Source organism: Xyrauchen texanus, chromosome 7, assembly GCF_025860055.1.
Source record: "Xyrauchen texanus isolate HMW12.3.18 chromosome 7, RBS_HiC_50CHRs, whole genome shotgun sequence".
Taxonomy (NCBI): domain Eukaryota; kingdom Metazoa; phylum Chordata; class Actinopteri; order Cypriniformes; family Catostomidae; genus Xyrauchen; species Xyrauchen texanus.
In genome coordinates this window covers 34,744,269-34,760,707 of record NC_068282.1, presented here as the reverse complement: position 1 = coordinate 34,760,707, position 16,439 = coordinate 34,744,269, and the positions used below count along the sequence as shown (strand labels likewise).

The 16,439-nt window shown below is 36.7% G+C and overlaps 2 protein-coding genes across 2 annotated transcripts; both read left to right on the top strand.

Annotated features, from left to right (window-relative positions):
• Positions 1-2,434: 2,434 nt before the first annotated feature.
• Positions 2,435-6,910, top strand: LOC127646719 (E3 SUMO-protein ligase CBX4-like). The gene is made up of 5 exons (XM_052130555.1): positions 2,435-2,859; positions 3,057-3,100; positions 3,536-3,601; positions 4,786-4,852; positions 4,978-6,910. The coding sequence occupies exons 1-5, from the start codon at positions 2,791-2,793 to the stop codon at positions 6,331-6,333; spliced, it is 1,602 nt and encodes a 533-aa protein (XP_051986515.1). The 5' UTR covers positions 2,435-2,790; the 3' UTR covers positions 6,334-6,910.
• Positions 6,911-13,381: 6,471 nt separating this feature from the next.
• On the top strand, positions 13,382-15,361 carry LOC127646929 (chromobox protein homolog 8-like). Its single transcript, XM_052130913.1, has 5 exons — positions 13,382-13,522; positions 13,625-13,668; positions 13,904-13,969; positions 14,121-14,187; positions 14,369-15,361. The coding sequence occupies exons 1-5, from the start codon at positions 13,454-13,456 to the stop codon at positions 15,179-15,181; spliced, it is 1,059 nt and encodes a 352-aa protein (XP_051986873.1). The 5' UTR covers positions 13,382-13,453; the 3' UTR covers positions 15,182-15,361.
• Positions 15,362-16,439: the final 1,078 nt, after the last annotated feature.

Here is a 16,439-nt window from a genome sequence, read left to right as displayed (position 1 = left end):
AGCATTTTATTGCACAATTTTAACATATTTTATTTTTGGCCAAGTCTCTTGAAAAGGTTGCTCAATTTGGGTAATATTTTAATAATCATAAGAATCACAAATTGAAGACAGTTGTATCAAGTTCTGCATTATAGAAAAGCACATAACAATCAGTGAAGCAAGAGTTTAAAACTCTCGAGCTTTAGTTGCATCTCTATTACATTTCAAAGTTTTCCCCAAATATCTGTCACTGCGAAAAAATGGGTTTCCATATCGAAGCCAGAATTCGAGAAGAAAATTCTTCGCGTAGTTATGAATGTGAGCAGTTCATCCTTTGAACATAAGTACTGCTTCCTTTTGCAAACAACATCCTTAGTGACAGACCTACAGCTATAAAAAAAAGTTTTTTTCAGATCTTCGTCTCCGAATAGAACCGACCAAAATTATTTCGTTGTATTAAATTTTCTGCACACTAGCATTAAAATATAATTAGAGATGGCCCTTTGTTAGAGTTTAAAGCATAATTTCCCTCCTCAGTACAGTATGTCAAAAAAGCGTCTTGAGACTCTTCAGAGAACCGATTAACAGTGTTTTATCGCACTGAACACGCAAGCATACAGTAAAGCTGTCAACTCTTCTGAAATCTGAAGCCATGGTTGTGTGTTTGGTTGTTCCGTTGTGTTGTTTACAGCGCTTGGAATTTAATTTGGGATTCTATTTGCAGTCGATCTATGACCCAAGGAAGGCAGGATATGAGAACAATTTACGAGACTCTACAGGTACATCTCACAGCATAGCAGTAGAGATCAGCAGGTTGAGGAAACAAGAAGGCTAACTAAAGATCGTCAAATGCTAAACTATTCTATGATGAAGACTTGGACATAGCCTAATTCACTATACAGAATTTCCCCTAACAAGGGTTTGTTCGATTAAACAATTTGCAAGATTCATCCATAAGGACAATATTCACCTCTTTGAGCAGATAATTTTTATGCAATTTCATAATGCCATTAATTATTGCATACAAATATGTATCGTTTAATATTTCCAGTATTTTCGCTTCTGCGCAACACTCATTGCCTTATAAGGAAAGGCAGTCGTGCCTCTCTGCAATAGGCTGAGAATTGGCGCCTGCAGTTAACCCTTATCCTGCTGAATTTTTCTGAAGGTTTATTACAATTTCTTGGCCTTAAAACACAGGATTGTGTTTGTACAAAGCATTGGGTGTACACGTGTTAAAGTAGCCTATGTGGGAGCATGTTGAGTGTTTGTGTGAAGATGTACATGTAATTGTTTGTGTACCTCTCTCTCTCTCTCTCTCTCTCTCTCTCTCTCTCTCTCTCTCTCTCTCTGTGTGTGTGTGTGTGTGTGTGTGTGTGTGTGTGTGTGTGTGTGTGTGTGTGTGTGTGTGTGTGTGTGATTTCTTGCCCACTCAAGAGAATTCAACTGGTACCAGACGCACAGTCTTTGAGGCACAGGCAGTGGGTGAGTGCAGGGGCGTCGGACTGGGGGGGTAAACGGTACCGAGTACCCAGGGCCCGAGGCAGGGGGGGCCCTTAGAAGTCAGTTTTCTATACATACATATTTGGTACGGGGGCCCAGCAAGATGGTTTGTACCCAGGGCCCAAAATTTGGTGCTACGCCCCTGGGTGAGTGCGCAATGCCCAGGGTTTTCACACGTTCGTTTGTCACTGCAGTTTTCTTTTCACAGGTCTTTCAGCAGCCGTTGGCCGTCAGAAGGCAGATGTCAAATGAAAATGCGTATGAGCTAGTTGAGTGCTGGAGGCTTTGAAAACCAACCACAGTGACCTACATATAGTACATTCGTTGTCCACTTACATGTGCATTGAAAGCGCACATGGGTTTAGACATATCGACATTCTGTTAGCTGTAGTCTAATATGCTGTAGCTATCCAGTCAATTAAATACGTTGCATTAATGACGTGGAAATGGGCATTACCTTTATAAACCAAATCAAGCTTTGTCCGAACATTAAATACACTTTATGTTATTTAGAATGAGATGGCACTGCAACGTCTAACCTATATGATAATGAATAGCATGGATCCCATTTGATTATGGTATTTGAATTTACTTTTTATTCATTGAAAAGAAGAGAAAGAAATGAAAAGCACAGTTCAAATTTAGAAGTGTTATCTTTTTCTGATAACCTTTGCCTATAGTTTTGGTGCTGTCACTGAAAAAGGTTTTTGTGAAACCTACACCTAGAATTTATGTTCAGAGTAGCCTAGTTGCGCTTACACACACATACATAGAAGGCTATGTAGCAAAGCAGCTGTTTGTTTTTATATGTTTTAATATATTCTTTCCATTAAAGTCTCCACTGATATCAACTTTACATTTATGGGAAAACACAGAAGACCTTGCTGCTGAGGAGGATGATAATAATGATTGAAGTCTGTGACCTGACATTCTAATTGACAGTTGAAGGAGTAATCGAGCTTAAGTTTGGAAATAGATTAATTGCCATGAGTGTCCCCTACTTTGCGTCATGAATGGATCATTTTCGCCCCAGACATTAGGGACTACGACTCTTCATTCGCTTGGTAAATCCGAAGCACCAGGCTGACCAGCCTCTACACCGCCCCTTCTGCGTGTGACGTCACGCCATGGCTATTTGCATGAAGCACGTTCTGCAGCTTGAGAGTTAAAAGAGAGTTGTGAGTTAAAACTGAATCTCACTCACGAAGCGAAAGACCATCCAGAGCAGGAGAGCGTGAGGAATCTGGACGAGAATAGCACTCATGATACCGCGCGCGCACTGAGCAGAGCCAACAACGCGCGCTGAAAATGGAGCTACACTCCGCGGGTGAGCACGTCTTCGCGGTGGAAAGCATCGAAAAGAAACGTATTCGAAAGGTTTGTGTTTCTTTTTTTAACCTTTTAACACTGTTAACATTGTGCCCGCTGGAAGCGTATGACGTGTAAGTAAGGCTTGTGTTTTAAACGCAAGAACTGTTATTTCTGAAACCCATGATAATAGTCATGTCTGTATTTATTTGATTTTAAAGCATTTTCCAATCGTAGATTACTTTTTTATTTTAAAATCTCTGTAGGGAAGGATTGAGTACCTGGTCAAGTGGAGAGGCTGGTCTCCCAAGTAAGTTTCCCTGCAAGATGGTATTTTGTTTTTTCAGTGTTTGAGTGAAGAGAAATAGAGGCTAACTGCGGTTGTTAACAGTTAAATATGGCATAAGAAATGCCATATTTTTTATGGTGAATTGCAATTTTTCAGATTTAAGCATAATGCCAGGGGAAAATGGCTCTTTTTTGAAAACTATTTTATTCTTTATTTATTTTTTTAACAAAATAGGACATATTGTAGCTTTTTAAAATGGGGCCTTTGTCATGTTCAGTATAGTTGTGCTCTCTAACTTCTTTGAAGATTAATTTAGTAGGTGCATGTTAGTGTCTCAATCCTATAATCGCTCGGATGACAAGCACGTTTGGTTGAGAGAGCTGATGATTGATAGCCTACTCATTCTCTTCTCTCCCTCTCCGCACTCGCTCTCCGCCTCCTTTCTTCTCCCTTTAGATTTAACACATGGGAGCCAGAGGAAAATATTCTGGACCCCAGACTTCTCGTCGCTTTCCAAAACAGGTGAGATATAGAAGCTGCCTCGGCTTGGCGCCCATACGAAAGGGAAGGGGAGAAGGTTTTACCGCCACTGCGGTCGTGCTCGTTCTTTTTCACGTTCTCTCGCTGACAGAATTGGGGTTGAGCACTCAAGAGCTGGAGAGCGCTTGTGCGCAGGCGCACCAGAAATGTGACTGAATGTAATTGCCTGGTACACTAATTCCACGGTCAGGACCCAACCATTAAATAATGTTTACAGGCCAGAAAATGCGATAGGCCTAGTTTATTAGAAGCCTTGTATTTCGTGTTCTAATGTAACATCTTTTAGGCTACCTCAACATACGTATTTATCCGTTAACCACTCAACATTGTACATAATATCAATCCTGTTTTTGGCTGACAGTTTCTCGATCGCTTTTTCCCTCTTAGTATTTTTAAAGCGTTTACACTACCACAGTTTCGAAATAACATAAAAGTAAAGTATTTGGCATTGCATTAAGCGCACATGAACATGTAATTTTCCATCATATTCTATGTAGAGGTGCACAACACACATACGTAATCGACTGCATTTTGGATGACAAATGGACAGATTTCGTGGCTACACATATATTCACGCCTCCCCAAAATTCCACGCACATTTATGTCGGGTATTCTCCCCGTTGACTGGCATCTCTGCGAGCCATTAGCCGGCTCCCACGCGAAGTGGAATTCTGTTTGGAGTAATTGCTTTCGCCCCTCGAGTATAGAATCGTTCAAGGTCGTCTAATTAGGTTTTTTGCAATATGATTAGACAGAAGGGAGTGTATGGGAGAAAAGCTGATGGCCCATTTATCTCAGCCCACGGACGCAATTTGAGCTGACAAGTAAATAATATAACCAATTTGAAAAGCTGGGAGGCTACTTTAAAGGACAAAATGCTGGATTTATTAAAGTCTTTCTTTTTTCTTTCTTTCTAAATTGAATTTTACACCAAAATAGTAAACTAAGTTAACAGACTTGCTTTTCCTTGGTTTATGATATCATGTATTTAAATACTTTAAAACCCACGCACATTTAAGATGGTACACAATCAGTCATCTGTCTATAATGAAGGGACAATGCTCAGACTAGTCAACTGTTAAACATATTAGTGTCTTGTGGCCTGTCTTGAATTTAGATTCGTCTTTTTTTTATGACTTTGAATTATCTGAAACTCTTCTATGCAGGGAAAGACAAGAGCAGATAATAGGTTATTGCAAAAGAGGGCCCAAACCAAAACATCTTCTCTTACAGGTAATTCACCATCACTTACAAACATGCCCACGAACACAATGTACCCAATTAACTGCTGTGGACCACATGCTACTACTTGTTTCTCCTTCATAAATAGCTCATTATTGTTTTGTCTGATTTCCAAGGTACCATCATTTGCTCGAAGATCCAGTGTTCTTACGGACCTCCAGGACGTGTCTCAGGGTGAGGATAACCAAAACAAAACAATTACAGACCTGGTCCAAAGCCAGCAATACCAGCTCAACAGCAAGAAGCACCATCCCTACCAGCCCAACCCAAAAGACAACCAGGGAGAGGCACGAACAAATGGGAAAAAGAAGCACTACTACCAGCTCAACAGCAAGACACACCACCACTTCCAACCAAATCCTAAATTGTTTGACTCTCTGTATCAGAAGGTCAGAGAGACCAAAGTGCCTGAAGGTTGGAACTTATCTCCAGCTTTGCAGCAGAAATGGGTTCAAGGCAATGATTCTGAGTGCCTAAGTAAGATGAGAAATATTACAATGGAGTTCAAAAAGCTTCCGACTAAACTAAATAGTGGTGCTGACTCAAAAGTGAACATTAAAAGTGATGCAAAGGACATGGCACCGGCCAATGGAATAAGCAGCAAGTTGAAAATAGTGAAGAACAAAAATAAAAATGGCCGCATTGTCATTGTCATGAGCAAATACATGGAAAATGGCACCCAGGCAGCTAAAATAAAGGGAGTGGCAGATGCTGAGGAAAAAAAACAAGCACAGGATTGTAAGTCTATAGGAACAAATGAGAGCATAGAGAAGTTAAAGTACACCAAGAAAAAAAGTCTAGAGAAGGTTAAAAAGGACAGTAGAACCGAGTCTGCCCCTTCTGGGCTTTCCAATGCACAATTGACCTGTGCAAGGGACAATCCTAATAAAGCAGACTCAACAGTGTTTGAGCCAAATGACTCAGAGAAGCTCTGCAGCACTGGAGATTATGCATCTGATGATCAAACATTGAAACTGCATTGCTGCTCCAAGCCCGTTCAGACTCCAGTCGCCATTGAAAAGGGTGAACAAAACACCCAGTCTACCCAATGTGGTCCTCCCACCTTCCCTCTAAAGCGTTGCTGCTCTTATCCAGAGACTGGCATGGGGGAGGCCAAGAGGTTCTTCAGTTCTCGCAGTATAAGTGCTCCAAATACAGACATCTCTGACTCTTACAGCTGCACTATGCACTTCAATGGCCATCAGCACTCTGGTGGACATGACTTTGAAAACTTGGACTCCAACCAAGATGAACCCATAGACCTCAGCTGTGTACGGTCAAGAGAAGAGAGGATAGTTTATATGCCGACAAGGAAAGAAGCAGTATCCACACCAGAACGGGTAGAGGAAGAAACAAAAATGGGACCAAAATGTGTTCCAAGCTTTACTCCTTTTCTTGGGAATATAATAATTACAGATATCACAACAAACTGCCTCACAGTGACGTTTAAGGAGTATGTGACAATTTTATGAATATATGATGGCTAAAAAATCTGTAAAGACTACTCACTGTTTACTGTGAATTTGTACAAATGTAAAGCATGTTTAATCTTCAAGTCATGAAGCCTGCCTGAATATTTAGAAACAATCTTCTATAGTGTAACATTTTGGGTAGTCCTCAGACTGCATATGATTGAATTGTTTTTAAAATTCACACTTTTAACTATTCATGTTAGGAATATAAAAAAATAAACTGAACAAGTTTCCTGTTAATAGCTTGTATAATATTAGTAAGCATTGAAACGATTCACAATGCTGCATTTCAGAAGGCTTATAATATAAGAAGCACTTACATGTAATACTGAGAAACATTTTCTACTGATACATCTTTTATAGTAATTGTTTCAAAATAAAATGTCACTCAATGTGTTATTTAGGTTTGACTAAGCATATTAAAAGTCACTGACGTGCGGTCTGGGTAGGCAAACTAGGCACTGCCTACCCTGCCAAAATTCAAAAATAAAATGTTTATTAAATAATAAACTTGTATTTGTATTTGTACTTTTTATTCTTGTGATTTATATATGCAATATGTGTGTTATTCCAATTGTTTAGACGTTATGATGACAAATGTAGCAGTTACGCATAATCAACTAAAAACAAATGGTAGAGTAAGCAGTGCTTTTACGGTCCATTCATTGCAGACGTCACGCGGAAAACCCATGTTGCGCATGCGCACTTCGATCCTGTTTTCTTTAACATGTACGGTAAAAAGCACAAATCTGCTGTGCCTTTTGACGTAAATATGTTATACCCGTAATAATCTCCGTTACGTATCAGACATGGACCAATTAAAATCGAGATATTCCTGGACATTTGCGTAGCTAACCTCATTACACCACAGCTAGTGTACATGCCTAATCCCCGCCAAATTCAAAATCAAAATGACAGCACCGGCCGCAATCACGGAATTAAGAATTTTTTCCAAGCTCGATTTTAATTCCAAATATGAGTTAATTGCAAGAGGGAGGTCTACGCCAGCCTTAGATTGACTAGTACAGCAAAAGGGCCCAAAAATTATCCAATCATTTCAAACTGATTGGTATGTAAGAAAAGATTGGCTATGTGGCTGTGAATCAGCGGCTGTACTGCTATCCCTGCCTGCTTTTTTCAACCAGTCAGACTGTTTGGACTTCAGCGGGATATTGTGATTTGAACAACCTGCCCGCAGCTTTAACCAAGCATGAAAAGTCGTCAGCTCACATCCAGTGTCAAATTACACTGAAAATCTTTGGAAAATCTCGGATCGACCTTGCACTTGACGAGCAAAGGAAGCTGTATATAACCTACCACAATGAAAAGGTAAAAGGATTGTTGTATTGTATCTTCTGTTATAAAGATGAAGATTGCACATAAAAAAAATAAGCACATAATGTTGTAAAAAATAAACAACTTATGTTCTGTTATATATTCTGTGTTTTGACTACTGAATTTTGTATAATAATATCTAATGAAGATATATTAACAAAATCGTATATATTATATATAACACATATATAAAATACATACATTTCTTGATATGCCGCGCTTGTGCGTAACATTCACTGTGTGTGTGCGTGTGTGTGTGCGTGTGTGTGTGAGCGTGTATTTATCACTTTGTGGGGACCAAATGTCCCCATAAGGATAGTAAAACCCGAAATTTTTGACCTTGTGGGGACATTTTGTCCCCATGAGGAAAACAGCTTATAAATCATACTAAATTATGTTTTTTGAAAATGTAAAAATGCAGAAAGTTTTCTGTGAGGGTTAGGTTTAGGGGTAGGGTTAGGTTTAGGGGATACAATATAAAGTTTGTACAGTATAAAAACCATTATGTCTATGGAAAGTCCCCATAAAACATGGAAACACAACATGTGTGTATGTGTGTGTGTTTGTGATAGAGAGAGAGAGTACACGATATACATCCTGATTTTAAAAAAAAAAATTTTATTGACAAATAATTCATCCTGATTTTTACATTTCTTGATATGCCGCGCTTGTGCGTAACGTTCACTGTTATTACGTATTATTAGCTTAAACAATAAATCAGGTAATCTGGCTTTCATAACTCAGTGCCTAGCCTCTTTAAGACATCACCGCACGTCACTGTTAAAAGTTCTATTTTATGTTTGAATAACACCTCAGTATTTGATTGTACTTCAAGGTGTGCATGTGTGTAGTGAAAGGACAAGTTCTCTCTTAATTGCTTGTAGACCTGAGACATATGTTTTGCAAGCAGGTAAGCCATGTGAAAGATATATAGCATGACATTATTACTATTATTAAAATACACAATATGTCAGATGTCTGACCTTTGCACAGCCCATAAATTGCACTAGATGAAAGGTGGTGTGTGATACCTGGACTTTTATCACATTTTAGTTTTTAGTTATGATAAAGAGGGGATGTCCTTAAGAAAGTGTTGCATTCCTATGCATTTACTGCATGAGTATTATGATATAATTCTTAGGCCCTTGAACGAGTTGACAATTAAGTAATGTTTGCATCAGACATTTCCACTGGAAGACAAAAAAAAAAGAGATTTTATATATTTGTATGTGTGCATGAAACATTGCCCTGTTGCAAGTAGTGCCCAAGAGCTGCAGAACTGATATTTTCTGGCAGCTAATGAAAAAAATAAATAAATGAAAGCATATTTTATAGTCAAGGGCCTGCTTATAGAATGCCGATTACAATGTAAGCATGTAAATTACCAGTAGAGAGGTGCTGGAATATTTATTTATATGTATTTTACTTTATTATGTCAACCTGTCCTCATTTTAAGGATAGTGGTCGTTTAATTAGGCTAGTTAAGTTAAGATTACCTTAGAACAAGAGGCCCCGCTCAAATTTTACATAAACATGTAAAAGTTCTCGATAAAATACCGTTCAGCTTTTTTCTTGAATACACACACAGCTTCAGAGTTCCAATACTGGGAATAAATAATTGATCTTTAAAGAAAAATGTGGCAACTCTTGATACGGTAAGAACAATTAGGATCGGTGTCATCGGAAATTATTAGGACTACAATTATTTCTTCTGTTTTTGTGTATATTCCACCAGAAATCATAAAGAGAGAGAGAGAGAGAGAGAGAGAGAGAGAGAGAGAGAGAGAGAGAGAGAGAGAGAGAGAGAGAGAGAGAAATTCCGTGATCAGAAGTGGCCAGACACTAGCTCACTAACTTACAATGGGCCTTCCAGATGTATTCTCTTTCCATTTATTCCGAAACATGTCCACAATTTAGCGTATGAATTTTAGTTGTGCAAATCGATTGCATAATTAACTTATGTGCATGCCGTGAATGGTAATCAAATTAAAAAACGCACAAGAAATCGTTCAAAACGAATTACCTAATCTTGGTATCACTTTGCTCCTGTAAGAAGACTGTTTACACGAATACATGTTGAGGACAGTTTTGAAACAAACAACGAAATAAAGCAGATTATCTTTTGACACTGCGGGTCCTGCGGAAAGTAAATCTAAACAGCGCCGACATTTCAACAATTGTTATACAGGCATTACATGCGTTTATCTCAAGCAGCAGCCATAGCCTAACGCCCTTAAAGCTTGCCAAAATGAAGTCACTTTTAAAAATTAAACATATGTATATTCTACAGGTTTACTATTGGAATATTATAAAGATAGCCTCCGGAATATTGACAAGTGTCTTTATGCGCAGAACGGTCCAAATGAGACGGACAAGAAGAGATTCAGTCCCGTTTAGGCTATCATCTTCGAAAGGGTTATAGTGTGAAAGATGATACGCTAGAATGACTTAAAATACACATGGTAGCTTTTGCTATATCGTCATGAAGCATTGAGCAGCATGGTGCAGAATTCGACTCTATTTTTATTATAGCTAACATGGCGGATAGCAAACGCCTCTACGGCATGATCGTGCCTCATATAAGTCTCCCAAAAAACCCACCAGAGGTCTGCTAAAGATGAACTTGGTTTTAAAAATGGGCTTTAGAAAACACTTCAGCCTAAATTAAACGGAATCAACCATTTCCTCTTCTTCACCGCCTGAGATGTCTGCACTCTCGCGCTGCGGTTATAAAATGGCTTCCTTTGGTCCATCCACTTTATTTGCAATCAGTTTATGAACTCAGCTTTACAGAGTGCGATTTTGGATGTAGTTTGATAATTATAAAAGGTTATTTAGAAGGCGATTTGAACAGCTTATTTTGAACCAAAAAGTAATTGTAATTAATTAAGCATTTAGGCTATATGAGCCCAAATCGCGTTAGTGAATAGAGTAAACTTGTTTTGAATTGGGAGAAGTACAGCAAATCGTGAAGCTGTGGATGAAATATTTTGGAAAACTGTAAATGCTTGTGGTTATTATTGACACACTGAGTTAGATAATAGGCTACCCGCTAGAATAGACTACATTTGTCTTATGTCAAAAATCATTTATTAAATTAAACTAGCCTTCAGGAAGCCAGTTTGCAAATTTATTATGTTTAACTTAGTTTAATAATGATCAGAATATCCTATAAATTGAGAAATGTAGGTTACCTAGTTAAACTAGATATGTGTTTTCCAATAATCAAATCTAAATGGGGTTAAAAGGCAAAGTGGTTATTCATCGTTTAGTGGAACATTTTAAAATGATCATTAAATAAATCACTTTTATTGAAATATAAAATCAATTACTTATATACTTTTCTGAATTGGACACAGCCGTCTACGTACTATGAAATAAAAAATTAAAAAAAAGATCGCGACTTGTTTATTAATATGAAGCAGAGGGGTCGATTTAAAATATGAAGTAGGCTACAATATTTTAATTGGGTATTGTCCAATTATCCTACAGATTTAACTGACATAAACTGCATAGTAACATAACAAAATCGGGGAAACAATGAAAACTGGACTGATCTTATTTTTTAAGGGCGAAGTAGTATATTTGCTCTTTCCATTCGAAAATTGTGCAGATTTTCTCATGCTGGTTGCTCGGAAACGAATGAACCAATAATATTCTTCCAGCTTGATCGTGAGCCCACATACTGATCCATCCAGCAGTCAAACCACCAATCATCTTCCGCAAAGAATCTACCGCAAGCCTATTTAATTCGGTGTGCATATAACGACGGAAAACTTTGATTTTATCTTATTTTGGCAAAATACATTTACAATCATCACACAGACACAGTCATGTTCAAACCATGCAACAGTTCATAATTGTGTGGCGGAACCACCTATGAGATTACAGGCCACCAAGTTATAGGCTAAATCAATATTATACTCTGTACACTGTGAACATTTCAAAGATATTCTTTTTCTAAACTTGTGTTTACAATTTGAAAGTTATTCCACAAGAAAAGCATTTGGGAGTATTTATTACGTTATTGGCAAACTTATATTTTTAAATGGTCAGTAATTGCTCCCTGTTAGAAACCGAATATATTATGCAGAATGAGAAGAGATCTATGAACAAGTTTCAAAACTTGTCTTTGTGTGGCTTAATCACAGTAAATTAATGACAAGGTTTGAAAGAAATTCCCATATACTAAATTTCGCAATTTCCGAGGCTCCAAATATTCATATTTTTCGTTGAACCACCATAATTATATGATATTTGATCAACTTAATTTTTTTAATAATAAAGTCGTATACACAATTTTTTTAAATTCTACTTTCTATCTACGTCTTTTTTCTTCGAAATTAAAAAATGTCTTCAATTGCCGTTATAATCAATAATAGTTTGTTGTTTTGTAATTATTTGAGTAAAAACTTGCTTTAACATTGGTAACAGCTAATACTAGCCAACATAGCGTTTAACGTTTAGTAGCCTATTACATTTAGTAGCTAACTCTTCATAATAAAAATAAAATGAAATGCTCCGTTTTCGCTATTTTCCAGCACTTTGTCTTTGTTTGTTATTTGGTTGTATTTACAAGGTGTTATCATCATTAGGCCAAATTATTGTTTACAATTTCTTATATTTTAGAAAATATTATGGGGCCTATACGATTAAAAAAACATATTTTTCAAAGAAATACATTGGTATATATATATATATATATATATATATATATATATATATATATATATATATATATATATATATTTATAAAATAAAGTTTAAAAAATAAGATACATTTTGGATATGTTTGGGATAATATGATATTTTCACGTGGCGATGTTTGATCAATTTGGTTTTTGATTTTCATAGCTGCTCATTATATCCATAGTTAAGTCTAAGGTTATATTATATAAGGTATATAACTGCTTAGACAATTGGTTGTTGATTTTCTTGACTCGTTCAACGTACGAACGTTTTAAGTAAAATGAAGTGCGTTCTTTTTCAGAAATCTTTTATTAAATTGGAATGAATCGATTTAAATAAAATATACTTTAATTCTATAGCAGGAACACACAAACTTTTGTGTACCTGCTTTTGTTTATAATAAAAATACAATAAATAATTAAATCAAGTAAGCTGGCTAATACCCGATCCGGACATGTTGTAATTAGCGGTGACTAGTTTGGCACGTCATGTTTGTTTATGCGGATTAGAATTAGCAAAACAGCCTAGTCAATAACAGAATCGTGGAATAAGATGTCATGTTGCTATAATAACAGATGAATAATACAATAGGCTATAATAACAATAGGCCTATTGTTATTATAGCTTATTGTATTAATAGAAATTTGTTTCTATTAATAGGCCTGCCTATTAATAGAAACAAATTTAGTCCATCCATAAATTCAAAACGATATTGCCTATACTGTTTAATTAATTCGTTTTTTTTTTTCTTCATGTAGGCTATTCAAATCTTTCTAGTCTTGACGTCACTGTTATTTTTGATAGACTTTAAACTTCTGATGTGTTCTTCCAAGCACTGAGGAGAGCTTATAATTTTCTGTCAAGGATTTAGATTGGTATGTCACTGAGCAAGCAAGCCCCGGCCACTTAGCAACAGCGGAGCCAATGAACGGCCTCAAAACGTTTCCACCTACAGCGGTACCAAGGCAACATGCTAAAGAACGTGATGACGTCTGGCTGTGCACGAGAGTATTATGGGCTGTATGGAATTCTGAAGCGAGGGCAGACGTACAGGACTCGCGCACACAGCTAGCCTCTCTGTAAGCTAACGGTAAACATGGAGCTGTCTGCTGTCGGAGAGAGGGTGTTCGCGGCCGAATCGATCATCAAGAGACGAATACGACGGGTATGTATTACGTGAGCTTGATTGCGATTTATTTTGCATGTATGTGATCTTGTCGTGGGCTCGCGATAACGAATTCATTTTTGTGTCTGATGGCACGCGCAGGGTCGAATGGAATATCTCGTGAAATGGAAAGGCTGGTCACCCAAGTGAGTAATACAAACCATCCTCTCTGTCGTGCGTTGTCATAGTGTTTTAGTGCAAGCAATGTTTGTCAAATATGGGGCATACAGCCATTGTCAGGTTAACATTACAACAGGCTGGTTTTGGCAGACTGCATGCTGCAAGATTAGCTGATTCTGCTAGCTGGTCGAAAAAAAACAATGCAGAAATTGACTGTCAAGTGCACCGTGTTAAACTTTTTTTTATTTATTATTCTCACAGGTACAGTACTTGGGAACCTGAAGAAAATATTCTCGATTCTCGCCTTTTCGTTGCCTTTGAAGAGAGGTATGTATGTATGTATGTATTATATTTATATATTTATATATATATATATATATATATATATATATATATATATATATATATATATAAATATAAAAAGATTAAAACTATTAGGTGCCCGATCATTTCTGTGGTGTTTTGGGTTTTCATTCAGGGAACGTGAGAGAGAAATATTTGGGCCAAAGAAAAGAGGACCTAAGCTCAAGACATTTCTTCTAAAGGTTAATGCAATTCTTCTTCTTCTTCTTCTTCGACATTGCATTTATATTTTATATAATATAAATTTTTAAATCAGTATGTTTGCAGCCATCTCCCTGTGTAAGTAAATAAATACAAAATATTTTTGCAGAAAGGCATAATTTTACATTTTGCTATAATTTTTCAAACAATTTTTTTTTGCAGGCTCAAGCTAAGGCAAAGTCAAAGTCTTATGAATTTAGGAATGATTCTTCCAGAGGAATCCGTGTTACATATCCCAGTCCGGAACCTGTGGTAACCCCTAGAGCAAGAGAGGGCCTGCGTGCGGTGGTGCCCACCATTTTTCCTCCCAGCACAGTCAACCGAGGGGAGAGTGTGTGGCTTCCACCTCTAGAACCAAGGGAGCAACATTCTCCACACTTACCCAGACCCAGTGCTGATACATTTAGCTATACCCCTAAAAAAAGGGGACGGAAACCCAAACTAAGCTTCACAGATGGCTATACAAGCTCATTAAATCCAGAGCAAGCAAAAAGAGCAGCAGAGGAAACAATGGCAGGTATTCCTTCCAAAATGGCAAAGTTAGGTCTGGGAGAAGAAGAAGAGAGATGCTGTGACATAAGTGGGAGATTTAAGTTATCTCACAAGCACCTGGATGCTACATATTCTCTCAAAAAGAACACAGTTGTAAAGTGGAATTTGCATTCCAATAGAATGAATGCAGACTTTCAGGACAGCAGGACTAAAGAGCAAACTAGCCACTTTTACCATAATCACATGAAACAAATTTCAAAAAGAAGAACATTTGAACACGGCGATTCTAATAACAGACAGCCTTCACTTATCGCCAAAATTCCAGTGTCGCGCATATACGGAGAGCCCGAAGAGGCAGATACATGGAGACCCTCCTTTAGCAATGCAGAGCAGGTCATAGTTACGGATGTGACCACGAACTTTCTGACTGTAACGATCAAAGAGAGTAGCACACGGGAAGGCTTCTTCAAAGACAAAAGATGATTATGAACTGTAATCTTTGCCCTTGTCATGAATCATTTATTATCCAAATATCCTCTCCATTGTATATACAAATCTTATAGCTTTTTGTGTCACACTGAAACCTGTATTTATTGTGAAATTATTGATTTAAAAGTTTTGCATGCACTAGATATGTTAAACAAAGGTGTTGTAAATACAAATGCGTTCAAAATACGTATATTGGCTCTCAGTTCTTTTTTAATAAGTCTGAAACAGAAATTATTTACCTATATATATATATATATATATATGTGTGTGTGTGTGTGTGTATATATATATATATATATATATATATATATATATTTCAAATGTATCTCGGATGATAATTAAAAAACTAATATGCGTGAACTTAAAAGTTGACATTTTGCGCACATACTTCGTTAAGTTTCCAATTGTTGTAATAATTTACTTGTTCTATTTTTTTTTTCTTCATTTTTTTTTTTTTTGTCAGTTTTAATCTTTATGTATCTGTATACTAAACGGTTGGTTAATGCAGCCTAAACAATTTTCGCATATAAAAGTCTAATTTTCGTCCCAAACTGAATTGTACCCTAATGGACTTCGATTCTTCTTACTGGAACTCAAACTCGCATTCATAAATATTGACTAATGCTAAATTATATGAATTGAGAATTCTTCATAGATTTGTCAATGAATAACATAAATCTGTGTATAAATGGGGCGAAATAATAGTTCCTGAACATGATTAGGAATGGAACATTTTGTAAATAAATTGTACTCAGCGAAATATTTTAAAGGGGAAAACAAAATAAAACACAACCATAGATATGTCGATAAAGTGATGCTTATTTGCGAAATTAGAGTTGCATTAAATGCAAGACGAGATCTGTCCTTGATTTAAGGTAATAGGCCTTTACATTTTTTATTCACAGACCTTAGTTTGGTTTTCAACTGCAGAATCAAGTACCATGATAAGTCTAGCTATTCTAGTTTTGGTACTTACATTTTTTTTTTTTTTTTTTTTTGCCTTTATTTTATTCTATTATTTATCTAAGACAAAGCCTTTATGGTTTCGAGTTTGAAGTGGTCAACATTTTTTAAAGTGGTCAAATTGATTACACAGTGATTATACAGTACAATCAATAGGCTGTGTTGGGCCTTCAGATTGTTATTGTCAAACTCATGGCTATGATTATGGATCATCACTTTTCTAAACCCTGTCAAAGTTTTACTCTTGGATTTACATTTCTTAATAAGATACATACAGATATATCTTCTT

Coding starts and splice junctions, on each gene's coding strand:
- LOC127646719 (XM_052130555.1), top strand. CDS start 2,791: ATGGAGCTACACTCCGCGGGTGAGCACGTCTTCGCGGTGGAAAGCATC. Junction 2,860..3,056: donor AAAAGAAACGTATTCGAAAG/GTTTGTGTTTCT, acceptor AAATCTCTGTAG/GGAAGGATTGAGTACCTGGT. Junction 3,602..4,785: donor CTCGTCGCTTTCCAAAACAG/GTGAGATATAGA, acceptor TCTTCTATGCAG/GGAAAGACAAGAGCAGATAA.
- LOC127646929 (XM_052130913.1), top strand. CDS start 13,454: ATGGAGCTGTCTGCTGTCGGAGAGAGGGTGTTCGCGGCCGAATCGATC. Junction 13,523..13,624: donor TCAAGAGACGAATACGACGG/GTATGTATTACG, acceptor TGGCACGCGCAG/GGTCGAATGGAATATCTCGT. Junction 13,669..13,903: donor TGGAAAGGCTGGTCACCCAA/GTGAGTAATACA, acceptor TTATTCTCACAG/GTACAGTACTTGGGAACCTG.